General features: G+C 38.1%; 2 protein-coding genes across 4 annotated transcripts in view; one reads left to right on the plus strand and one right to left on the minus strand.

Moving 5' to 3' along the window:
* ca8 (carbonic anhydrase VIII) overlaps nucleotides 1–16,762 on the minus strand; it is a 29,133-nt gene extending 12,371 nt beyond the window's left edge. For 2 of the 3 annotated variants that reach the window (XR_006106402.1, XM_042498207.1), the window contains exons 1-6: nucleotides 16,416–16,761; nucleotides 7,387–7,578; nucleotides 7,014–7,138; nucleotides 3,897–3,992; nucleotides 1,317–1,379; nucleotides 622–670 (exon numbers count right to left, since the gene is read on the minus strand). Coding sequence is in view for 1 of the 3 variants with exons in the window: in XM_042498207.1 (XP_042354141.1) it covers nucleotides 622–670; nucleotides 1,317–1,379; nucleotides 3,897–3,992; nucleotides 7,014–7,138; nucleotides 7,387–7,578; nucleotides 16,416–16,488 (598 nt within the window). In the remaining 2 variants the exon portion in view is untranslated. Of the gene's footprint in view, nucleotides 1–621; nucleotides 671–1,316; nucleotides 1,380–3,896; nucleotides 3,993–7,013; nucleotides 7,139–7,386; nucleotides 7,579–16,415 lie in introns of all 3 variants that reach the window. The other variant, XR_006106403.1, reaches the window with a different exon arrangement.
* A 5,064-nt stretch (nucleotides 16,763–21,826) lies between these two features.
* Nucleotides 21,827–27,248, plus strand: part of rab2a (RAB2A, member RAS oncogene family) — a 33,874-nt gene continuing 28,452 nt past the window's right edge. The window contains exon 1 of the mRNA XM_042497080.1: nucleotides 21,827–22,034. Coding sequence (XP_042353014.1) covers nucleotides 21,989–22,034 — 46 coding nt within the window. The 5' untranslated portion in view covers nucleotides 21,827–21,988. The remainder of the gene's footprint in view (nucleotides 22,035–27,248) is intronic.

The following is a 27,248-nucleotide window of genomic DNA, read 5'->3' on the forward strand; positions in this document are numbered from 1 at the left end:
AACTTTTATTCCAACAATCCGATTTTCTAAAATGGTGGGAGTAGCTTACACATAAGCTCTGATGAAATGTGAATTTAAAGGTGGCTAGAGCAGGCGTTACCCACAGTAATACACAATTCACTTTTGTTAACAAGACTGACTGAAGACGGAAGACCGCCTTAAAAGACCCAAAGTGTGGATAAACTTCACCAAAGTCAACCAGACAACTGCCAAAAGTAATATTTGCCAGAATGTTTTTATGACAAAGAGGGAAGCGACAAGTGCCTGCTTCAATATTTATCCACCGTTCATCATATTAAAGTGTTGTTACTTCAACACTTTTTGGCGAGTGCTCCTGTTAGCCTACTGCTGGTGTTACGTCACATTCTGTGACAGATTAGATTGCAAAGCTTTATTAATACGCACAAAAAAAGTACAAAACAAAAAGTAACTTTTTCAGAAGATTTTTGATTACATGTTATAAAATTATTATAATTTCTCCTGTGTTGTTTTCACTTTACCATCTTTAAGTTAACTACTGCAGTTACTTTAAACTCAAACTTCTTTTACATTTTTACTACAAACTCACAGTATTTCATATATTTATCATCCATGAAAAAAATCAAATAGATTTCTGCTCACCTGGTAACAGAGTGTTGGGGTTGAAGCAGGGGATTATCTTGCTCTTGCCCTGATATGGCAACACAACAAAACAAAAAAAAGGTATTATATGACTACCATCTGACATTCATCTTTAACTCTTTAAAACAAATTGTCTTGATTTCTTCCAAAAAATGTGGGAAGGAGACAAAGAGCAGCTTAGAAAGAACAGGCCACAAATTTAGCAAGAAATTAGTAAAATGTTACAAGAAAACCACCTGAAAATAAGCAAAAAATAAAAATAAAAAATAGAAAGTTAAGTTTTGAAAAAAAACAAACAAGAAAGTTACCCTAAGACAGTGCTTAAAATAAAATCATTTTATGTCTTCTGTAGAATAGTTTTAAATCTAAAATTTCTAAAAATTCTAAGTATAGTTTTTGGGACATTGTAACCTATTTTTTGATGAAATCTAATGATCTCCCTGCAGCTAATTTTCAAGTCAATTTATCGTCACTTTTTACTTGGTTTTTTTTTTGGGGGGGGGCAATTTGCGGGGCATCTCTTGCCATGTTGCTTATCACCTTTGCCCCATGTTTCAAAAGAAATTGAACCAATTTTTTTCCCAGAGGTTTAAACACTTGTGAAAGGCATCAAAAAAACTGACTTCGATCCAGGTTCTAAAGGGTTAACTGATGCAATGAATTGTATCTCATTTGTGTGATCTTTTCAGTCTCACCTTGTACTGCAGGTCCTGTAGCACTTCAGTGATGGCCTTCAGACCCAGATGCTCCTTACCGATCTGAGAATAACACAACACAGTCCAGGTGTCAGTGGACGGTCAGCCGGGTCAAAGGACACGCCGGTGCTTCTTCTGAAGACAATGTTATCAGTGACCGCCTCCAAGACGTCAACAGAGTTTTTCGAAGATTTTAGTTTATGCGTGCCGTATCCATACAGGAAGTAAACTGGAAGTAGAAACTAATGGAGCTGTCAAAAACAGGACGTGTGAGATTAACTGTGTTCAGACTGTGTCCTCAGGAGGTCAGGACTGTCTGGGTGAAACCAGGAGGACACTTGTGGAAGGTGTCTTTTCATTGGGCTGGTGTCACTCACATTGCTCTCAAATGGAAGTTTGAATCATTAAACTGGCGTTTCCCCAGCCAGAAAAGACCAAACAAAAAAAAAACCAACAAAAAACAAAAAAAAAAAAACACTAAGCTCAGAAAAAACAACATGAGTTACACGGTCAGCTTCTAGGGGAGAGTGCAGTATTCCAGAACGCAAGAGTTTGTGCGGGAAATCATCCTTCATCTTTTGTGGCCATAAATCAGTGGAATACTCTTCCAACAGAACTAACATGAACAAAATGTTGCATAATGTTACAGCAAAATTGTACACATTTGTGAATGAGTGTGCATTGTACCTACCTAATTTTATTCTTTGTGAATGTTGGAGGGTGGGAGGAGGCCAAACTGGTTTTAGGAAAATTTTATTGCCGCAATTTTGCACAAACTTGTGATTTATCACGATGAGGTGGGGTGGGATATGGGGATGATAATGTTTGAACATTTTATGACCTAGTGTATATTTACATTAAATTCTGTCGTTAATTCATTGTTCCACCTACCTGCCCAGGGATTAAGGCAGAAAATAGCAATTTTGCTAAAACCTGGTATAGTGCATCTCTCCTTTCGTTAAATAAGCTCAATGTTTTATTGTACGCTTTTCCTGTCTACATAACACTACATTAACAGGAAAGTCAATGAATTGGGAGATTTCATTGGAATGTAGGTGTTTTCCAACTTGTGTCATAATTATATTTTCACAGGATGGTTCCAGCTAATCTGAAACAACCCTGTTCACTCATTTAGAAAAACAACACATACAATCCCAGGAAGGAAAAACACTTTCAGGCTACTGAAGTGCTCAGCAACGTCAATATTTTTAAAACTGAGCCCCTTGGGAAAGAAAATGCATGCAGACTCTTTATTTAAAACATTTTAAAAATGTTTTTATAAAAAGATGTTGTCAAGTGAGCGATAATGCTGTTGTAAGCACCTGAGCAAGAGGGTTTAGGGTTCAAATCAGCTGGGTGTGGCCCCTCTATGGTATGGTAGACTTTAAAATTTGCCTGTAGGTGTGACTGTGAGTGTGGATGGTTGTCTGTCTTTATGTGTCGACCCTGTCATAATCTGGCGACCTGTCCATAATTTGTAAAGTAAAAATATCCAGGGCAAAAGCTGATTTTATTTATTTTTGTGTGCTTTGTGCTCTTGCTGTGTGTTTTGGAAAGTGTTTTGGATATGATGTTAAAGAAAACATTGACGGCTAAAGACAATAAAAAGACTTTTAAAAGCATCAGAACGCTGCACCACTGTCTGGCCTGGGGTTCGATCCAGGCTATTGTACTGAACTGCCTTAGTTAAAGCTAATACATTTACAACTGAGTATATATATTTCACAAGCTTTATGTCTCAAATGTATTCTGATGTAAAATGTATATTGTACCGTCAAAAGAAATCAAGTGTTGATTTGGTCTTCACAATTAGCACAGTCTCAAAGTGAACACCCAATATTAGTGTCAGCATTTCAGTATCTGACTGAATGTCTCCCCTTCTCTTCCTGAGTGATGGCGTGGAATAGTGATAACGATTGAGTCTTTTTGCAGAACATTATGATGTCACAGTGAAGTTGACCTTTGACCTTTTGCGACAAAAAAAGTGCACCACATCATTACATCCTGTAGGATATAATGATATAAATTCTTGAGTTATGGCTAAAAACATGCTCTATGAGGTCACAGTGACTCAGCTGTCGAGTCCAAGTGGACGTTTGTGCCATATTTCAGAAAATGTCCTTAATGCCATCTTCAGATATTGCTTTCAATGACAATGAGATGGACGTAAGGTCACAGTGACCTTAACCTCTGACCAACAAAATCTAATCTGTTCATGCTTAAGTCCACTTAAACATATATTATTAATTTAAAGACATTTTCTGAATGGTGTTCTTGAGATATTGCGTTCAAGAGAATGGGCGGACGGTGGGCATTTGTGTCAAATTTGAGGAAATTATCGTATTTTCAGGAATTAGATGGATGAAGAGACAGCCCGAAATCAATGGCTTTGACGATGGCAATCCAGTGTGGAAGCTGAGTGAAATAAAGCTAATGATCTCTAGCAGCCAGTTCAGATGTTTATTTTGTCAGATGTGAATATTGCACTTCTTGCGATCTCTGTTAATTTACAAGTGTAGAACTGTGAGGAAAATAAACCTCTTATGTGGCCACTGTGCTGACTGGTTTCTTGATGTTTACCTGAACAAAAAGAGCTATGATGAGGACTCCATTCTTCTTCCCAAGAGCATCCTCCAGAGTGTTAAACAGAGTGCTGTTCCAGTGAATCAGATGCAGCTACAGACAGAGAGACAACAGAACACAAGCTGTATTTGAGAGGCCATTGTTATGAACAGGTGGAGGGAACAGAGTCAAGTAAGAGAGAGAGAAATCATCAGCTGGGAATGACTGAGCGCTTTCTCTGTGGCCTCTCACGCTCTCAAAGGAGCGCTTAACTTCTACCTGAAACACATCAACATCAGGCCACACTGAAGCTGCTATTTTACTTAACTTATTGAAAAAACTTTGGAAAATAAATCTATAAAATCTGAGCGATGTCTGAGCTGTCAGCCTCCTTAGCTCAGGCTTCCCATTCAGTATTTAGGGATTTGCAAAAGAGGTCAGAATCTGTCTTGACATCTAAATATAGAAATACTTTAGAATTATGTAACCTTTACCTATAAAACATTCTCTACCAACTTAATCAACTTTACAGACAAGGCCCCCAAAAATGGTAAGAATTTAGTAAAAAAAAAAAAAAAGTTACAAGAGTTACAAGAAAATTACATGAAATAAGCTTAAGAAAACAAAAGTAAAATCAAAACCAAAAAAAAGAAAAAAGTGCTGAAAAAAAACAAGAATACATTTTTTCTTTAACATAATTAAAAAATATAATAATAATTATTATTATAAAGTTTTTAATCTGTCCCTTTTTTAAAACTAAGTTTCAGTGCATGTTGTGTCAAATTTTACTATTTTTTGCAATTTGTGGAGCGTTTTTTGCTCATTGCCTTTTCCCCTGTGCTTTCTCAAAGAAATCAAATGAATTTGATCTGGTTTCAAAGGGTTACAGAGCTTGTGAATGTCATCTAAACACAGCACAAAAAAACTGATGTCAATCCAGATTTCAGAGAGTTAAACAAATATAACTTATTTTTCAAGGGGCTGTTGTGACATCTTCTGCCTCTGCTGAGCTCACTTTTTTTCCCATTACGGATTTGTGAAAGCGAAACTATTTCATTTTCGCCGAAACTTTGTCACTGAGCTTGCAGTTTTCAATTACAGGATTATACAACATTAAATTTCCTTTCCCAAGATTCTCTTTGTGTCAGTTGCTCTCAAGCTGTCATCAGTCGGTGAGCGGACAGAGAGCGAGATAAATGGAACTACAAACATGAAACAACAAATATGTCCCCTGGGTAGATTTGGTTACCTATTGTTTACTTAAAGGGAAAAAAACATGTAAATGTTTATCTGCGACATGTTAAAGTGACTTTATTGAATTTAGCAAAAGTACTTTTTAGAGCTTTGCCATTTATCTTTTCAGATTTTGTCAGTATTGCTCATAGTCTCGCCTTCAGGTTAAGACCTGTTTGCTTGACATGTTAAGCAAAGATATACCAGTCACTAAAAAACTATTTAAGTAGTAACTTTAACCACTGACCCCATGACCGACGCAATAAAAATGAAGCAACAAAGAGATGCATCGGGAATCATAAAATTTAGCCTGTGTAGCACTTGTGGCATTTCTAAGCTTTCCATTTCGACCTTGAATTTTATCTAAATACCAGAGGTTAATTCCACTACATGCAGTCTGAGAGACTGAACCTGAGTTCAAAATGTTGACCTTTAGGGAAATAGACCAACATTCCAGGAAACACACTTCACTTTCTCTCTAAAAAAAAAGGAGATAGATGAGAAGATGAATACCACTGTCATGTTTATGCTGTAAACAGAGCTGGAGGCAGGACGTGGTTAGCCTAGCTTAGCGTAAAGACAGGAGAGAATGAGCTAGACTGTTTTTCTTCCAAAATAAGTCTAGCAACACCTCTAACAATAACCGGGGCCAGTGACTTCCCAGAGACTTATTGTGATGGACAGGTTTGATCCCATTTTACCTTTACTAACATCTGTGACTGGTTTTACGCTGCTTTAACTGTGGTTCAGTGAGATATGTAGCTTTAATATTTCTATTTGTGCATTAACCCTTTAATATACACAAACTCATATCGCTCTGCACACAAAATGCAATTTTCAAAATCAAACATTAATATTATTTTCTACTATCATTGAGTTATTTTTTTAACCAACATCACTCCTAATCATAAATATCAAATATTCATCAATTTTCTGAATTTTTAACCCTTTAAATGCCCAGCTTTTCTCGTGATGCCACTATGTTTTTAGAAACAAAAACAATAATTATACATGCACTGTAGAATATTTTTGATGATGACAACATGGGATATGTCAATGATTTGTAGTAACATTGATTGTGACAGTGCACCTAGTGGGAAAAGCATGTATTTTCTCCATATGTCAAATAATGTCAAAACAACATCATCAGGTGGAAAATAGTAAAAAATTACATATCCCAAGACAAAAGCACAGAATGACAACCAGAAATAATGCAATGCATGTTTTTATGCTTTGATGACTGTGGGATCAAAAACTGCAGTTTGAATGAGTTTCAAAGGTGCATTTTTTGCACTTAACAGCATGAATATGAAAAATTTGTTTCCATTGTTGTGTTATTGTAGGAGCTCAACTGGGATTTCCAAGATTAAACAAAAATACACAATCTTGCTAAAATTTATGCCACATGCTACAAAATGATCAAAACATTATGAATGAAAAGTGTGTAAAATTGCACCAAACAGACTCCAAGACTTAAAAAACAAAACAAAACTAGATATACTGTGCTAATGAATGAACTTTAGATGTGTTGGTATGTGAAGTTGTCAATTGTGAGAGAGCTGGCTCTGATCACCAACCCATTGATTTCAGCCTGTGAGACATTATCTTTCAGCCTCTAGTTTCAGAGGTCTAAAGTGTTACTTGTTAGAGAAGATTAAACATTTTTTGGATCAAGGACTCAACAAGCTACAAAGTTATCTGAAGGACAGACATCAATGCCACAAGTCTAAACACGTGAACACTGTATTTCTCTGGCATATTAGGGGCTGTGGGTGTGCTTTGGAAGTGCATAAGGCCCACTGCATATGGCCTTGCTTGTGTGTGTGTGTGTGTGTGTGTGTGTGTGTGTGTGTGTGTGTGTGTGTGTGTGTGTGTGTGTGTGTGTGTGTGTGTTTGCACTACCTCCATAGGGAAAGCCTTGAAGTTGACAGTGTGCTCTGATCCTCTCTGGTTCTCCTTGCCCCAGTGGAATCGAACCTCATGAAGCTCGTACTCATGATCACTAGGCAACGGACCCCCGGTAACCACTGACAACAGGAAACCCAGGGCATTGTGGGCAAGCACAAACAGGAAGCGGTCAGAGTGAAAGTAAAAATGAGAAAAAGGGGTCATTTACTGTGGACTAGATTTCTTTTTGTTTTCATGCTCTACATAAAAATACAGGATTGTGTCACTCACCACTAATGACTGACAGCAAAAACTAAACAGGCATCCTGCTTTCCCATCAGTACTTAGACAATGAGTAGCGAGTATTGCCATGTCTCATGGAAGTTACCTGACTTGGACTTGAGAATGATGCGGACGGTGTGTCCATCATTGATGACCTCACAGTCTCGACACACCACATAGTTTGGTGATAGGCCGACATCTAGGAGGGACGAGTCATACTGAGCCTCCCTGGAGTTTAAGTTGATGGGAGACTGGTACTCTCCGTTGGCTGCTGGGAAAAGGAGTCCCCATTCTACACCTACGAGTGACAACAGGCACACATACACACATTTCTTTTACCATACATGTCTGTGTCTCCGGTGAGAATTATCAAAACGAAGGTCCCTAAAGTACCAGAAGTAAACATATGTAATGCAGACAAATGGCCCTCATGAGTGTATGCAGTACAGATAATAATATGGTATACATACTAATATATAGTGTATCATTTGATTACTGTTACTCATATGTCAAGGACAAGGGTATTTTTTTAACTAATAAACCACCATGAGACTTTCACAGCTGATTATTTACTGTATGACAGTTTGGGTTCAAGTTTTCTCAAATTTTATGTTTAAAATATGGGAATGCAGCATTATCTTATTACATATGTGCTGATTGACTTAGATTTCCAGATCAAAACTCTAAACATTGGGCAAAGTCAAGTTTAAAAATGTTAGTTTCATTTTGTTGACATATTAGAGTCAAAGGTTGGTACTGAAAAAATTTTGGATATCTCTTTAAATCACTTCATACCCCCCCCCCCCCCAAAAAAAATTGTCCGAAATACCCAAATACTGTCATCAGCCACAAAAAATAAAAAAATAAATAAAATAAAATTGTGAAACTGTGAAAACCTTCTGAATATAAAAAGGGATACTATTCGAACAGGAAAATTAGTGGGTATAAAAAAAATGCATTTTAAGAAAATGTCCTTTAAAAATATGTAATTTTAAAAAAACTATACAAAATACAAATTTATACAAAAAGATACTAGGATAAAAAATGAATTATCAATATCACTATGAAAATTACGTGCTGTAATTTATGACTTTATTGTTTGGTTTGTAAAATATAAAAAATACCAATTACAATTACCCAAAGCTCAAAGTAACTTCCTTGTGATATTTTGTCTGTACAACAGTTAAATCCTCAAAATTATTCATAACTTAAGCTGAAAAAAGCTCCAAACTGTCCCATTTGAGAAGCTCATAAAGCTCATCATAATAATGAATAATACAGTTATAAAAAATAGTTAGTGTTAATTTTTTTATGCTTGAAATTTAAAAAGACTTTCATATGTTTTGCATCAAATTTTAAAAGTAGACTTTGTGGCAAAAGATGTAGCTTCCACATATTTTAAACCTGCCTTGCATCTAGCTGTTCAGTTACATGAGGGTCCCTCAAACAGACAAAATTTTAACCCCAGTCATTTAGCTCTACCTGTATGTTAACATGCCTCTAAAACTCCATCAAAAATGTCTTGCCAATGAATGATGATGACAGTCATTAAAATTCAGTACATTGACTGTGTTAGCACCACCAGGTGAGGCATGTTTATCCCATTTTTCACAGCATATATTGAATGGGTGTGAAAATATAATATAAGCCTTATAGAGATTTCATCCTCTACAGTACAGTATTTCTCTCCCATTACTAGAGAAAAAGTCATAACCTGACTCTTTTAATGTTCCCAGTTTTGATATTTCTATATGGTCCATGTGACTTCTTTTTTTTTATCAGGATATGAATCTTCCATGGTGACACAGGTTACTAAATTTAACAACTGTATATACTGCAGTTGATGTATTCATAATTTTGTTTAAAACTGATTTAAACACTAATAGGCTAAGCTTATCAAAGGTGTAGATTTTGTTTCAAGGGGGGTCCTCTGACAGACAATTTATTTATTTACTTTTATTTTTTAAGATATTTTTTATAGATTTTTTAAGATATTGGGGCTTTTTCATTGCCTTTATTTGATAGGACAGATATAGCATGAAAATCTTCAAAATCTAAAGAATTGGTGCCCAATTTGGAGCACTGCTAACCAATGACAAAATAGCACCTCTAAGAGAAAACTCATAACTTAGCCTAAATTATCGTTCTGTTAAATTCATTTTCAAAATATTAGCAATAAAATCAGTCAACATCAATTTTTGTGTGTGTTTAACAGGGAGATAGCTCAGTGTGTTTGCTGTGTATGTAGCTTACCAGAAAGACTGCCTGAGGATGGAAAAAGCCAGCTTTGGTCAGAAGTTAATAAGAAAATATTCTAAGAAAATCTAACAAACCAGCTAACACTTCTAAAACTATCCACAGTTATAGGTTGTATCAGGTTAGCTTAGCTAGAACTTTCTCCTGGGTCTGGAAAGTTTAAAGCGACTGCACTTACTTCATATGTAACTTCTGAGATGCTGTGTGTGGTCACCAGGCCCAGCTGTGGCTCATTTATCAGTTGTTACTCCTCATTAAACCACAGTGTCTCGCTGTGTTTTCTTATTTCTACACACATGTTAAAATACACAAAGCTACATTGTCTAAATTCAGTAAGACAGCTTTGTGGTTGCCAACAAAGCTAGCTGGCTATTTTCACCTGCCTCCAGCGCCTGTGTTCAGCTAGTCTAAACATAAAACAGTAAACTATGTTGCTGAAGAGAAATATTGATGAGAAATATTGTTATTTTTTTTGTGAAATGCAAATAAGTGAATTATCTTAAAGCTAAAGTATTTCTCTAAAGTTTCAAGTGCACGTTTCCATGGTGTGTAAAAGTTAAATCAGTGATTGTGATTGGCTATATGGGTCAGACTGCAGCCTGTAAATAACAGATACAGCTAACGTCAAGTCCCCCCCTTGGTTTGTGGACTTTTAAAGCTTTGAGTGTAGCATACTGGCTGTCGCATCTTGTTTTCTCTGAGCCAGAAGTGACCAAATTTGGGCAAGAGGCTGGCAGACTGACTGGAAACCAAGAACATTATTGCCTTCCACTTAAAGGGGCCTTGCCTTTAAATATGCCTAACATGGGGCACCTGGTTGCTCAGTGGATAGAGCGGCGAACCATATACACAGGTTATATCCCTGCACAGCGGCTGCAGGTTCAATTCCGGCCTTGGCCATTTGCTGCATGTCACCCCCGTCTGTCACGCTCAAGCTGTCCTGTACATTAAAGCCAATACAAGCCCAAAAGAATAATCTTTATATATATATATATATATATATGCGTAACATTGGACCTTAATTAAATATAATCGGGTGAGATGTAAAAGACATCACCCCCATGAATGAATGAGACCAAAACTGTTTATTGTTCCAGGCTGTAAACACATTTATTTCTGCTGTGCAGTTGGGCATTTTAACATGGGGGTCTCAGGAGACTGAGCAAGCTCCCAGGAAGTCCACCATTCTCTGATGCAATTTTTACATAGTGATCAAAAGTGAAATTACACCATCTGGGTCCATCACGTGATGCCATGGGACCCAGAAAGACTTTTTCCCATTGACTTTCATTGGGAAAAAGATCTTTGTAAATCAGTGGATAATTATTTGTGAGCGTCAAAACCCAACTCATGAGAAATCGACTCATTTCACTATCAAGATTTAATTTGTTCAGTTCTGTAACATTTGTAAAGTCTGAAGTAAATTTTTTTAACCACCATTCAAGCTAGCTATATGCACTAAACCAGTAATCAGTTACTCCGCCAGTGGAAGTTTCCCCTTCGGACACACTTGGCTGCGCTCGTCCACCGTGAGTCTCTAGTGCACATGCCGTATGGGCCTTTAAGTTCTGCATTTCATGATCAGGACCATGAGATGTGACTGAAAGCTCCGAAAACAACTGCATCTTCAGTCAGGCAGTACATTAGCCTCATCTTTTCCTAACTATTTTCATCATCCTCTCAAGGAACAAGTTTATATTGAGGTCAGTTCCACTGTGTGTGTGTGTGTGTGAGAGAGAGAGAGAGAGAGCGAGAGAGAGAGAGACAGAGAGAGAGAGGGAGAGAGGGAGAGAGAGATTTCTCCTCTTAAAAGTCAGGGGCCTGCAATCCCTCTTTGCTTTTTCCTCCCTCTGCCCCTCCATTCATCACCCTCTGCTCTCAGTGTCCACTTTGTGAACAAGACTTCTTGCTGTGATTGTGACAATGAGAGAATTGCTGTACTCAGGGGAGAGAGACGGGGAAAAGGGGGAAGGTACGAGTTCAAGTGCTTGAAAACAAATGTAAGCAGGTTGTGGTTGCAGACAGGGTTAGCCTGTCGGCCTAACTGGGACAGATGACTCAAAGAATCATTGTATAAGCGTGTATATTAGTAAAACAGAGTCAGACATAGTAGAGACAGGGTACAGAAAGTGATACTGAGTGACACCAAAGGTACACACTGCTCTAGATTCACTTCAGCTTTTTGCTGACCACAATCACTCCAACAGCACAATGAGAACATTGTTAAATGTGTGGAGTCCGGTGTGTTTTTGTAAGTAGGAAGCAAACACATTTGGTGGGTATCGTATTCAAGAAAGCCCAGTGCACCTCTGTCCCTCCAAGAAAATGAACTCCTCACGGTACGCCTCTCTGCTGCAGGTGCAGCACAGACTGACACTGAACGCTCTCTCCACAGCAGAGAGGGGTGAGGGGACCCGTCACATTCCCTCTTTCCTCAGCAACTGCAGCCTTGACAACAATTTACTAAAAGGCAGTGAGGCTTTCCCAGCAGCTACAGTACACAGAGAAGGGCTGTGCAAAATTCTATGAGTCTGCTGGGAGGGCTATGGGAATTAGATTTGGTTGGGATTTACTGATGCCAGAGTTGTTGTTGTTGTTTTTGTTATTAAAATGACAAATGAATAGAGTTATCCAGCATTGGTGCAGCTGTGTCCTCTCAATGAGTTTAGTTATATTCAATAAAATACATCCTATTTTTAAGGATTTTTTTCTAATGCTCAGCTATTACCACAGGTTATCTTTCATAAATATATAAGGTCTAAATAAAAATAAATTTTTCTTTTCATTCTAGTTGATGCTTACGGGGGGTTTTTGTCCATATTTTTATCTGTTCAATTAATGATCTTACTGCAATCCCAAACAGAATCAGTCTTTCAGAGTTCATTCTTATGAGGACCTTATAAACTAATAAAATCAAGTGTCCCATAGAAAATCTCCCATGCACAAATAGTTTGAAACCAATTTAAACATTTTGAAAGTTTGAATGTACCATTATTGTCCAATTACCTTTCCCACAATAAAAGAAAACATCACTTCTAAGACAAAAGGTTTCCACAGGACACAGGTTTTATCTGCAAGCCACACATTAGCATCTAATTCATGCCTACAAAGCATTACAAGGTCAGTCAGTATACTCACAGAAAGAATTTCACAGTTCAATACCACAGTGCATCCCTCCATGCTCAGTAAAAGCAGCAGTAGAAAGAAGACAGAGTGAAACCAACACAGTAAATGCATTCATTACATCATTACTGCACCACATACTCTAACTATGACAGCGTGTTTCATATTCTTATACTATATTTATGTCAGTGAAAGAAATGAGGTTGTGCAAAGTAGGCTGAAGACAATGAGAAATAGCCCAGATGATTGTTCTTGAGTAGAAAAGAAAAGGAACTGACTGAGGTACTGACGGATGGAACTAGGTAAGGCTGTGAAAATACTCTACAGCGTCCTCTTAGACTGATATTTATTTTTTAGGTAGGCCTTTTTAAAGTGGCTAAAATACCTTTTTATATCAACCCCAGTCGGAAACCAGGAGGACACCAAACGCCAGCTATTGTATGCAATACACTGACTAAAAATAAGAAGCTCATACGGCCCCACTCCAAAAATCCCAAACTTTCCCTTTAATGTCTTCCTACAGATTTGTGTAAAACCTAAGCGATACTTTCAAAATGTGTAATGTTCTGCAACTTCTCCTCTGGAAATAGCATTCCAGTAACCATGACGATGGATGTTCAAAACATCAGCAGCTTTATTTCTATTGCAGCCACCACACTAGCCATCATTATTTCCAATTGAAGGCGACATAGGCGTGTGATGCGACTGATAATGAAAAGGCAAGCCCCGTATACGTGGGAGCGGCCACGTATGAGGGATTTCTGGGAGGTGATAGTCCATGATTTCACAGAGGAACTGTGGATTCAAAACATCTGGATAATCAACTTTTGAAGAGTTATGTGATGCAATAACACCTCTTGTAGCACCTGCTGCATCACGCCCGAGGGAAGTAGCTCCTACAAGTTTCCATTGCAGTTTTGCAAAATATGACCTTTTAAATTGTCTGAAATACCACCTCATGTAAGCGTATAACTTTTTTTGCAATAAAAGGGAGTTGTTTTAGAATTTGACGTGTTTCCGTAAGGTGCATTTAATATTTACAATTTCAGTTTGCACAGTTTGAGGGTAAATGGAATTGTGACTCTGGAGGAGCTTTGTCGTCTAAGGAAATGACCACGATGAGAGAAATGGCTGGAAGGATCTGAAAGAAGTACAAAGTGGAGCTACTTCAGAAACCACTGGTTTCATATGAGTCATGGTGGTCATAACAGAAACCTATAGACTCTTTAAAATACTTCCTGAACCAGCAGCCCCTCCCACTTTGCAACTCCATTAAAACACAATTGGACACAAAGCTATCTAGGCCTCAGTTGAATCTATTTTGACCATTTTTTTCAGTTGCTTTTGCCATACTTCATCGAGTGCCATTGAAAATTGCTGGAATGCCCCTTTAATTCTATTCAGCAATCCTGTCTAAAGGATAAGATAAGCCTTTATTTGTTTTAAGAGGGTTAATACATAGAAAGAGAAATAAATACAGATAACTAAAGATCATTATGTCATGATGATATTACAACAGTCACAGATCATAATAGTTTTGTGTGATCAGCCTCATGGGGCATTTTTCAACCTGGACCCTAGTTTTTCAAGTTTTTGTGTCTTAGTGACTAATGGAGACAAAAACCTTTTAAACTGATCCAGTATTGAGAGAGTGCTGAAGCTGGTAGGCGTGAAACAGGCTGCAATGTAAACACTCGGGGCAATTACATACCATCATTGTATATCCACTAAAAGTGCTGTAGGAGCCTACAGAGGAGTGAAACGTCTTTCTTTCCATTGTGCTTCGTCATTTTGCTGTTTGTTATAACCCTTTTCCACACAAAATCGCGCATGTGGGTGCTCCTGTTGAATGTGTCCTCTGTGGTCCTTTTCCATTGGCTGTGTATACAGCTCTGCAGCCTTTCTGTTTTTTTATTTGTTTTTTTATCAGTGTGTCACATTTGATGTCACAGACAGGCAGTAGAAAGCAGCACGGAGGTCTGTGAAAACTTTACTGTGGTTACTTCTCTTTATATATCTTTTACTTATTCAGTTTCTCTTTCAGAGTCAGTGTAGACTAATTTGGATCGATGTTTTAGTGCTGCTTTAGGGGGGATGAGAAGTATTTAGTATTTAGTGACAGCCTGTCACTGCATCTCACCAGTTAGGTTGATCAGAGCCAGGGGCAATATATATCTCTGGCTACTGCAGAACAATTTGACCTGAGTGTGAATGACAATTTTGCACTTTCCCATTGCATCAAAAGGCCACATGTTAGCAAGTGTTAGTGGGGTTTTTTTGTGCAGTGGGTAAGGGGTTTTATTGTGTGTAACAAAGTTTTGTGCAAGGAAAAGTCTGAAGTGTACTGAAGTCTCGCAAGAGGTAACTTATTACAGACAGACACCAGTGGAAACAAAATTAGAGTTGGAGGGAGGAGTGTTGGGCAGAGCTCGAGCATAAAGGGCAAAGCTTACTGTTATTTTGAATACCGTTGCTTAATTTGGCTGATTTTGATAAGGTGGAGGTCTACAAGATTTCAAAATGAGACTTCTCCTTGAACAAGACTTTGCTACACACATTAACAAACAGGATCAAGTGAACTGCAAAGAAACATGCTTCTTTCTTCATTGGGTCAAAGGCAAAATCTAGCACTTTCAGTGGATGTACGTTGGCATTGCATAGTTGCCTCATTGTAGCCAATTCCACAGCTGCCGGCTAAGAAATAGGCTTCAATACCCTTGCCCTCAATACTAGAATATTTTTAAAAAAACCCAAAAACTTTATTCTCATTAGTCACTTAGACAAAAAAAGGTAGGAAAATAGGGTCCAGGTTGAAAAATATTTAAGTTCCCCTTTAAGACTCTTGTTTATCTTGATTTATGTATGTTGAGGAACTCAGTACAGCATATGAAGTGAAATATTTCTTCTTCTATTTATTCCATTTATAATTCTGAACAAACAATTGCTTTGATGTGAGGTGATCTATTCTTGTACAGCACCCTCATAACTATTTTAACCTTTTTAACTCTGGATTGACGAACCTTGTCTTGTGCTCACAGCTATTTAAACCTTTGAACTAACTGAGATAATTAGTTTGGCTTTCTTTTGAAAACATGGGGGAAAAGTCATTGAGCAACTTGGCAAGAAATGTCCTGCAAATTGCAAGAAATGAGTAGATCTAGATTTTTATTTTTTTTTAAAGCTATTGAAAAATAAAACTATAATTGTAATTATCAGAATTACATATGTAAAATAATTATTTTTATTTTCTTATTGGTTGGGGTTTTTCTGGTATTGTTTGTTCTTTTCTTTTTTTGTTGGTTTTTGTTTTTTGGTTGTTTTGAGCATAATTTGTTAGGTAATTTTTGTTAAACTTTTTATTTTGTGCTAATTTTTGGGTTATTTTGTCATAAGTTGCTCATTGACTTCTTACCATGTTTTCGAAACAGATCAAACTAATTTTCCCTGGATTCAAAGGGTTAAGCTGCACATTTTAAACCTTTCAGTCATAAAAAGTTACATGTGCTAGAGTAACCTGTGATTTCTACATTGTGTTTTGACAGACATTATTTTTAAAGTGTTTTAACACAAAACCCAATGTGTGTCAACACTGCAGAGCTCCACTTATAGAACTTACTGGCCCACACAGTAAACGCAAACTATACAGAGTCTGTAAAGTTTTGGGTTCAGACCCCCCCTGAGTCTGCACTGTCAACTGTGTAGGTAACATCCCATATTTCCCAGCATCCCTCCACACACTGATGACGAGCAGCCTACCTTCCTCGTAGCCCCAGTTCAGCTCATCTTTCCCTGGGTTATAATCCGACTCCTCGTTCACGTTGTCAGCCATGGTGCTTGGCAGTCTGCTCACTGTGTGTAGAAACCAGTCCGTCCTCCCAATAGCCTCCCAGTCACACTGGTTTTGTCCACTCACTTGGACACAAAGTGAAGTCTCTGCAGTCTGCTGGATGGACGCCCAACAGAGCAACAACTCCCTCAGCCTTTCACTTTCCTCTTTGTGTCTTCTTTATATCTGTGTCTTTAGTTTCTTCTTTTCTTTTCTTGTTCTATTCTTTTCGCCTTTTTTATGCTTGTCTGTTCTCTCTCGCTCTTGTCCTCCCACAGCTGATGTGTGTAGAGTTCTCTGCCTCTCTGTATTTCTATGTTTTCTGTTGCTCCTCCTCTTTCTCTCTCCACTTTGCTCTGCTGTTATCTCTCTGTCTTCCTCTCTGTCTTACTTCCTTTCTCGCTCTCCTTTACTCTGCAGACTGCAGGTGTGCTCCCTCGCCCGGGCTGTCTTCCAAAAAATTACATAGCAGTATCTAATCTCATCCACCGTCTCTTTATGCTTTGAGTGTATTAACTTTGATTATTTCTTTCACATTATTGATGTTTCACGGTTGTATTATGATATACTCTGTTGACCTTTCTGCTGTTTTGGGTACCCTGGTGGTGCTGTGAATGTGTGTATGTGTGTGTGTGTGTGTGTGTGTTAGATTGCTGGCAGGAAAGTCATGCTGGTGTTTCTGTTGGAGGCCACAGACCCACCCTTGGGTGAAGGAAACAGCAGTGGTTGGGTTGAGAAAACAGGCAAAAACAGCAGGGTGGAGAGACAGACAAGGCCAGACTGTTCCAGCCTTGATCACTTCAAGATGGACAGAGAAACTCTGACACACTGTATACTAAAACGATTACACACACCCACAGTAACTGCAGGCATCGGCTGTCATGAGGCCCAGTGGTCAGACTCTAATGCTTGGAGGACTGTATGTAGGCACTGCTATACTGCAGAGTTCTTGAATTTCCACTAGGTTGAATTCAGTTAACCATGCCAGTCACATGACCAGCACAGAACCCTGGAGGGCAAAACAACCTTCCAACACAGCGGCAAACAGTCAGAACTCCATCGAACTGCAACACAAACCCATCAAATTTCCCTTTTTAAACATATTTGGATCACCTCTTCAAAGAAAAAAAAAGAAAAAGGTATGTGAACACACTGCAATTTTTGTGCACTTGCGATCTATTTACAGCACCTTCTGCAGTATTTCTATCACTAAAAATAGCTAAGTTCCTGCCAGAGCTTCACTTTGGTGATTTCACATCTACCTGGTAGAGAATTCCTCTCTTTTAACTGCCGCGAGGATGGAAGCGTACAAAAGTACAGACCCTTATATGTTTTTTTCTTTTTGGACTGGCCAATATTGCTGCCATTTGAGAGGTGAAAGACAAGAAATGATTTATTGTCAAAGAAAAGGTGAGGGCTAACTAGTTAACGTTAGCTAGTGTAACGTCAACTCTTCAAAACCACTGGAGTTGTTGGTGGTCCACGAAAACAAATCATTTCAGAAGGATCATGAAAAGATACAACGAACTACAATAATTAAAATATTTAGTGTTTACTTCAGCTTACCTTTGACGAAATGTTCGCTGCCCTTCTCGGGGGATTGGGGCATGTTATAGCACAAATCCACAATCTCCTCTTCTTTGGGTTTTCTTTCTTGGAAGGAATTCTGTAAAAGCACAACCCTGACTTGTCTATATTTTTTTCAGTTTGTTCACCTAGTTTAAGAGTAACTATCTGGCATTTTAGCAAAAGTTAACCACAAACCTGCCAAAACCTGAACTGAAGTCGTGGGCTGCAGTAGGCTTTGTTCTGCCCTCCATTTGGGCGTTCAGATTGTAACGTCATGTGAAAACTATGAATTGACCTATTGCTAAGCTGCCTAAACTAACAATGGCTGTCAGTGTCAAAGACATATCCAAAGATGCTATACAGAATTTTTGGGGACAGAAGCTCCTTATTTCACACAGAGGCTATCAAAAAGGTCTTCACTATGCCGTAGTGTTAGCATTAGCCAGCCTTTGCTTTCTTTGTAACGTTACAGCTAAGTTAACGTTAATGGTTTTTAGTTGGGTGGGCTTTAAATAAAAACCTTTTCCTTATTTAACACTTATGTTTGATTGTCAAAGAACAAAAATTTGAAGGTGACCAGATAACATGAGCTAACGTTACCAAGATGAAGTTGGCCAAAACGTTAGTGGCTATAAGCTACATTAAGCTAACATTACCTAGCAAAGTTTGGTGCAAGGTGACATCATACACAATTTTGCCGACATAATGTCTGAGATTTTATATATAGTTTTCACTTTGCAGTAAATTTTGTTAACACTATGTAGCCTTACCTTCGAACAAATGTAGACATTCTTGTTTGTTTATCTTCTTATATTGAGCTTCATCCAAACCACAGACTTTGCTCTGTTTCTGTGAGGTCAAGGGAATGTGATAAAACATACTCTCCCTCTCAGGATACCTCATATTAGTGTTGCATTTACCCCAAGCACATTGTTTTACCATTCCCTAAGTTATAACTGCATAAATTTAAACAAAATTGAAGGAAAATAAAATTTTCTGATGCTTTTATGGAGGATGACTGAGTAGTGCACTGTGTAGCTGCACGGAATGTGATTGGCTCGTGGCATTTGAGGGCGGGGCTTAGTGGTAGGTCAATTAAAGAAATGGCTAGACAAGATGTATTTTTTTCTTTGAGTTATAAGTAAAAAAGCATGTCCAACAGGCAAAAGGGATAAATAGTTCATGCTCCCAATTGTTCTTCCTCACTTCATTTCATTCTGTCTTAATCCATATCCTCCAGGCTGCTGGTGTTAATTGCCCTATATTCTTTATCAGGAAACTGTCCTCGGAGCCATCTGAATGTAGCCGAGCTCCCCAGTTTCCACACTGTGGAACTGAAAGCTGAACCTGGACTGCAGTTCATATGTGTAGGGACCATTCAGTCACCAGAATCAATGTTGGCATTGTACGTTTCTGCATTCCACACATAGATTACATTAACACATTATTATGTGACAGATTCTCCAAAACTTTATATTTCAGAAATGCCATGGGTCACGTGTGGCTAAGTTTAGCCGCTAAAACCTCTTGGTTATGGTTAGGAAAAGATCACGCTTTTCGTGACACTAGGAAAGTAGGAAAAACAGCAATGGGTCACTAAAATACACCAATGTTTGTGGGCTTAGTTTCTAAAAACAGGCATGCTTGGGCGCTTAAGAGCTGCAGGAAACAGCAATGGGTCACTTAAAAACACCCATGTTTAAGGGGTTAAAAAGTGTTCCACAAATTGCACGAAATTAGTAGAATTTTTTAAAAAAGGGGAAAAGGCTAGGAAAAAACAGATTTCTAATGATTATAATGACATATTTAAAATTATGTTAAGAAATTCTTAAATTTTTTAAGCACCTTTTCCAGGTCATTTCATTCTTTCTGTTTTTCTCTCTCTCTTTCTTTCTTTCTCTCTTTCTTTCTTTTTTAATATCAGGTAATTTTCTAACTTATTTCTCGTTAATTTTTGGGTCACATTCTTTCTTTACTCATAACCTTTTTCCCATGTTTTTGAAAGAAATCAAGCCATTTTGCTTAGGTTTCAAGGGGTTAATCACTCAGCAGCAATAGTAATGCTTTATATTACACGTTACTTTATTTTCATCACTCAGTCCTTCATCAAAGGTGCCTTTTAACAAATCCTCCACACCCACAGGTCACACCTTCTGTTTTCAGCATGTGTGGAAACTAAACACGAGAGAGGGGTCTGCCTGCAGGGAACATGAGACCAAACTAGTAGATGTTTAAATTGAATAAAGTTACTGCGCATTTAGCAGCTAACATTCGCTCAGTTTTGTTTGGGCCAGTGCTATCCTGGTGTTTCTGTTCAGCACTTTCTTGACTTTGCCTTTACTAATCTATGTTGTATTTTGCATAATGTCTATTTTCTGACTTGTTACAAAATAAAAATTCAGAGAGATAGAGAGACTTTATAGTCTGCTGTGCAAGTGTGTGCTCTGTGTAACTAGTAGAACTGAGGGTTCACCTCCTCCAGGGGTATTTCAGACTCATACAGATTTGATTGATTCTGTGCACATGCGCAGAGGCACATTGTAAGAGTTACTGTTACTGTAACAATTAGCCTATGGTGTCATCTGAGCTGTATCAGATTTTCACCTGAGAAAATAACATGTTCTCCATGAGTACACATTTGCTACACTCCTCAATCAGACACACACAGACAAAAAACCCCAACCCTCTAACATGTGACACTTTGCTTCTCCCTGCAGGACATGGGGAGCCAACACAGCTGTAGCTGTTGTTGCTTTCTAAAAACAATATTATTTAAACTGTTTCCAATTACCATTAGTTGCTCCCTTTGGTATGACTATATAGTTGTTCTTTGACTTCCAGCTGCCTATATTACAATAACTTAACGCTGTACACTTGCTGCCATCAAGTGGCTGTTTTGTCATAGGTTACATGAATCAATATTAGCAAACATTCAACAACAGTTTTTTTTAAACATTAACAATTTGAAACCAGGATCAACATCGCTTTTCTTGCACTTCTTTAAAATGCCGTTTACAAATATTTCAACTTTTGAACTCTGAGAAAAATTGTGCAATTTCTTTCAAAAAGATGGGGAAAAGGGCAATATGTAACTGGGTAAGACATTTTCCACAAATTGCAAAGAAATTAGATTTACTAAATTGCTAAAAGCAAGGGGGTCTGTGAAAAGGAAAAAAAGTATTATCAGTTTATTATCATATTTTTAAGCACCTTTTCCAGGTCATTTCCTTGTTCTTATCCATTGTTTTTTTTTTTTTTGGCCTTTTATTAGCTATAGGACAGATTAAGCATGAAAGGGAAAAAGAGAGAGAAACCTGTGCTGAACCTTTTATGTATTTTTAATTTATCAATAAATAAAAGCGGACTGTGACAGAACATATAAAGAGTAAGTATCTTTTTTCTTTTTCTTATTTTAAACACGAAAAAAATGATGACTCTTGCAATTTCATCACTTTCCGTCAAATTATACGTTGTGGGGTGCAGTGAGTAATGTAGTCTCTAGGGGCCACCAGAGGGACTTGAGACGTTTCTTGTAACAGTTTACCCAATAATTTTGTAATGGTATTTGAATTTTATGACAGTATTCTTATATCACTCACAATAAAACAGTCCTGTTGTCAAATCTATTCTCAGTCGTTCGACTTACGTGTGAAAAAGCGCCACATCCACTGACTTATATGTATATATTTCATAAAGAGCGGGATAATTAAACACACCGTGACTTTTCCGAGGAGACCGTGAACACATCATACTGTAGCGTGGCGAGGGCGGACCGTGTGACGTAGAGCTGAGGCTCTAGCTGTTTATTGTTCCTTCCTCAACGCCGACAGAGAAAAACAGGCTAACAGGCTGTCAGCTACCTTCTCCGCACGGTTCACGGTTGGTTTAACGAAGGTGTTACGGTCAAGACAGCTGACTGCACAAACAAGGGGCCATGGCGTACGCGTACCTCTTCAAATACATCATCATCGGAGACACGGGTAAGCTGCAGCAAGTGCCAGCTAGGCTGCCTGTTAGCATTCAGCTAGCGCTCAGCTAGTGGTGTATTTCCGCAGTGTTGGATAGTCCAATGACGTGGTAAAAGCAGAGACGCAAGGGGTGGGATGACAACTCCTATTCTACAATGTTAACATATTTGAATAATAATTTTAGCCCCCTGACAGTGTCAGAAAATTAGACATAGGCACCTTGACACAAAAATAGTCCTTTACTACTTTGGCGTAGCAGTTGTTGACACAGTTGGGCCTATTGTCCGTTTGCGTCGAGGGTGGGGGTGTTAGCCAGTTAGCTTAGCTAACTGCTTAGTTAGCATTAGCTGTTTCAATAAATATTTAGCAAACAGCTGTCACGCCAACACATAAAAGCTCCGTTACGTCTAATTACATGGAACAAATAATCATAATAACTGTTTGTTTTTGTTGTAGATGTATTATCAAACAACACAGCTCACATTAGCTTAGCCTCTTGTCACAGAAGGCCAAAACGTCCAGCTAAAGCCTTTAATATTCCCTAAAATGGCGTAGAACACTTGTTATTTCTGACCAAATGTTAGCGGACTTAACCGATGAGCGGCCTGCTCCGTTAGCCTGCAGTGTGCAAGCAGGTGCATTTGTAATACTGATGTGTTATAATTATGGAGCACCAGTGTTAAAAAAAGAACTGACAGCAGTCATCGCAGGTGGAGTGAGAAATGTATCAGGCTTATTCAACACAAGAAACCAAACCAAAGAGTAATCAACCAAGACCCAAACAGGTGTTTCCAATAATTACATTTATGTGGAGTATATGTTTTTTTTTTCAGGCAAATTGTCAGTATAAAGGTCTAAACTAAGAGTTATCATAGTGTTAAGTTATTGAGGGAAGATTGATAATGTGCTAATGTGAAAATTAATTTTAGATTATCACTGTGGTGGGCTGCCAGTTTACTGCAATGTTATTGCAAAACATGTTTTGCCTGCTGTTGTTGTTTACCTCTAGTAGCAAGTGGTGAAAAGAGATTCAGCCAAGATCCAGCTCAATTACATGTATACCAACACCAGAAATACTCTGCACAGTCTCGTGTGCAGTGCACCCTTCTGAAGCAGTGTTTATTTTTCTGATCTGGTCAAGTGTGGTCCAGTCTTTTTGTTGGATTTCAAGGGAACTTCAGCAAAATAAGAGGGTACAAATGCTTATTACAATAAATGGTTTCAGTTTCACTGGTATTGAATATCCTTAAACATTAGGGGTGGTAATCACCAGAGGTCCCACAATACAATATTATCATGATACTTCACAATATTTTTTAATTGTGACATGCTGTGTAGTGAGATAACAAATTTCGTGATATATTGTGATGTATTCCACTTTCTCAACCGCTAAATGTGTTTCCAAAGGAAAACTTACTTGTTTTCTCTGATAAGATTTTCAGTCTGCTTATCTCACTTAAGTCATCTTTATTGCAGCAATTTGTGTCTAAAATCTAAAGGGCTATTGATTAATTTGTTTAATTTATGATGCAATATCAATAATTATATATTAAAAAAATATACTTGCAGTCCATGTGCCGATACATTATTGCCACACAAAAATATTGCAATGCTATTTTCCCCCCACCCCTATTGAGGGTTGTTTTATAATGTAAACTGGGGAAATCATAATATGAAGTTTCTATTTTTGGTATTTCAGATCCACCTTTTTGCAGAGTATCTGATATATGTGTGTGCATCTTGAGGCAGTTTTTATTGCAGAGCCGATGTGATGGATTGCATTCAATCGCACAGGTGTGCATGTGATTTACTGACATCTTCTGTGGTCACTAAATGTTCAGCAGCATTACATGCACTCCTGTGTCATTGTGGTTGCCAGAAAATCCCTCTCTCCTGTACTGACCCCCTTCCATGAAATCAGTGCCACAAAGTCCTTTAAAAAGTGCAGACACTATGCACATCCACACGGTACATTTTTCTGATGTTTAATTTTGACATCATAGGTCCTGTTATCTGTTTTGAATTCAAATGAAAGAACAGAAGGAAAGGGAGAGGAATGTTTGTGGAGGAATGCATTTGATGGAAAACACCGTATGTGACTGTGATTTTGATATCTCCTGGGAAAAGGATGAAGCCCAGATTCAGCTTGTTTTAAACTGCCATTTCCATTGTCACTGTGTGATTTCACTAATTTGGGTGGGAAGTGTTTGGGACCATGTCAGAGATCATGAAAGCTTCTTAACGTTATATTTTGCCCTGCATGTACCCAATAGGCTCAGTCGTTTCAGTGGAAATCTTCCATACAACTTTAGTTGTAATGATTAGGGATGTGGCGATAACAGGTGCAACTATGTATCTCTGTGAAAACATGATTTAAGTTCTCTTAATGTTGTGTTGTGTTCTGCATAGAGGAGACAGTTTTTTATTTTTCTTGACTCAGTTCCACACCATTTGGCTGTTTTTTTTATCTGGCCATACCCTGATTATGTTGAAATTGTCAAAAGAAACTAAATATTATTTTAGAGTTTGGATATGGTAATACTGTAAGTGTGGTTTTAAAGGCTGTACTACAGTAAAGTAATGTAATTTTCTGAACTCATTCTAGCTGTTTTATCATTTAACTTTACCTACTTAGTCATTATATCCACATTACTGATGATTATTAATCAAAAATCTCAGTGTATAAATATTTTGTGAAAGTATCGACAGTTAACCCCACAATAATGATGCAATATCAAGGCATTTGGTCCAAAATGTCATATTTGATTGCCTTTATATGGCCCAACACTAATATGTAGCCATATTTTGAAATATAAATCTCTTATCCAAAATAAAAATACTCCAGCCATAAGACCAGTAAATGCTCTGGAAAGGATGCTGTGCAAAGCTTCAGGCCTACAAATATCTGAAGCAGCAGTCCGTTTTGTTAGAGGATGTTTGCTAACAACAGCTCATGTGGTTTCTGTCAACACAGTGATCAATAGTTCCACTGGTTGACATGCCACATGTGAACACACAGATGATATCAGGCAGCCTATAAGAGTCACATGTGTGCATTATTCTGTGATGTGAGGTTGTTTTGATGATAAATTGTGTTTAGGAATATTCTCTGTCTAATTGTTTACTGAGGGTAATTTAAGCCTGGAAAAGCAGTCAGTCAGGTTCTGGTAAATGTTGAGCTAATTCTTTAATTTGATAAGTGAGTCGGTTATACCAAATACATCCTGACATTAGCCTTTTAGACAATAAGAGAGGCTAAGAGACTCCATTTGGAAGTTGTTTTATTTTCAAAGGTTAAAGCAAAGATGACAACTAAGCTCCATTTATCACATCAGTTGCAAGTTCCCTGGTTCAGCAACAAAAATGTTTGACTTGCATCATCACATTTATTCATTTTGATGAATTAATTTCATGTTGTGTAATTTTTTTATTTTTATGGTACCATCATTTGCACCTCTACATAATAATACAGCCAGTTCGGTCCTTATCTTGCCCTCCTGCGGATTCATGGAGATTTGCTGGTGATTTCTGAATGCAGCCAGGTGTTATCTGTCGTCATATCTGAGGCTAGTCATGGTCTACATGTTTCAGTTGGGTGTGTCTGTTTGTACTGTAGTAACTGCCATGTTGATACGTCAAAATAAATAACCTTATAAACCCAAAATCTGATATCCCCAAAGGCCAGCAGTGTCTTCCACAAAAGCCCCAGGTCTCCATGCAGGTCCAGCTGTATGGCAACAGATGTTTCATCACAGAAATGTATTGTTTTCATATTTCTGCATTTAAAGGCCTTGGTGTTCTCTCCACTGCCCTCCAGATCACAGTCTAACCTTTACCTGCAGCACACCAACTGTTGTGATTTTTGCTATGTTTTGTTCCAGCACCAGTAGATATGTGGAAATACAGAGAAAATGTTGTCACATCCGGCTGGTTTAAATTTGTGATAAGCTACCACAGTACTCAAAGATCCAGGAAGACCCAGGGCCAGTCACCCAGATAAAGCAGATAAACATTTAGAGAAAGAGATTTAAGCTGACATTTAAGCTGACACCCCTTTCTTAACTAGTTCTTGCACAGCTTTGCCCTAAACGTAGGCTGTACCTCAGGGGCCGTATTCACAAGGAGTTGCTACTAGTGACAAAATTCTAAGAACATTCTTACAATGATGATGTTTTCTAAGGATTCCCCTTAAAGTTAAGACTAGATCCTGGTACAGATATAAGTTATTCACAAAGCATCTTAGCCTTAAGAAAGGAGGGGTCGGGTCATGTTTGCGTATACAGAAATGGGTCAATTAACCCATTAATAACTGTTGGGCAAAATGATCAGCACAAAAAAAAGTATATATCCAAAAGCCTAAATTAAAAAATCTAATACCTATCCAATTAACGAATACCTGAATAGCCAGGTATTTGGGTCCACCCCTAGTGCCAGTGAACTCACCAGGTAAAGCAAGCACCCCATGTAAGGAGGCTGTGTCCTTGGTGCAGCAGCCACTGGTTCAATTACAACCTGCGGCCCTTTGCTGCATGGCATTCCCTCCCTCTCCCCCTTTCACGCTTCAGCTGTCCTATCATAGTAGAGACAAGAGAAAAATCTTTCAAAAAAATTTGTGGTTTTCAGAGGCGGGACTCTGGTTGTGTATGTATGGAATCTGTTGGTGTGTGGTGCACTTTTCAGGCCAAAATGTTGACCATCATATACTATAGAAGCAAAACTGTTTAACTGTTTGTCATTATGTGTGATTGTGTGTTTGATCTTCCGTTATCCACCACTGTTAAGATTGTAAAAAGCTTGTGGTAAGGGTCAGTTTTAAAGATGCTCACCATATAATTACAACATCCTCATTTCAAGTCCAGCTGATGAACTTTGCTGCATGTCATTCCCCCCGTTTCCTGTCAGCTCTCGCTGTCTAATACAAAAGGCAAAAATTTCCAAGATAATACCAATAAAGTTAAAAAAGTGAGCTCCTTCTCAGTGTTTTTGCAGTGACTTGAGGAGAGACTTTCCTCTGTGGTGATATGATGCAGCAGTAGCTCGGCGTTATAGAAGTAAGTAAGTCGTTATTGATTAAACTGTCCCAGACAATAGAAACAAAGATGTGAATTTAGTTTTAGGTTGGATTTTCTTTCCTTTAGCCAGCGGCCTCCAGTCAGCCTGTCCACATAGCTGGTTGGCAGAAAGACAAACTGAAAGAAAATTATAGTCTGTTTACTTAAACTTCCA

This window comes from Plectropomus leopardus, chromosome 12, assembly GCF_008729295.1.
Source record: "Plectropomus leopardus isolate mb chromosome 12, YSFRI_Pleo_2.0, whole genome shotgun sequence".
Classification (NCBI taxonomy): Eukaryota; Metazoa; Chordata; class Actinopteri; order Perciformes; family Serranidae; genus Plectropomus; species Plectropomus leopardus.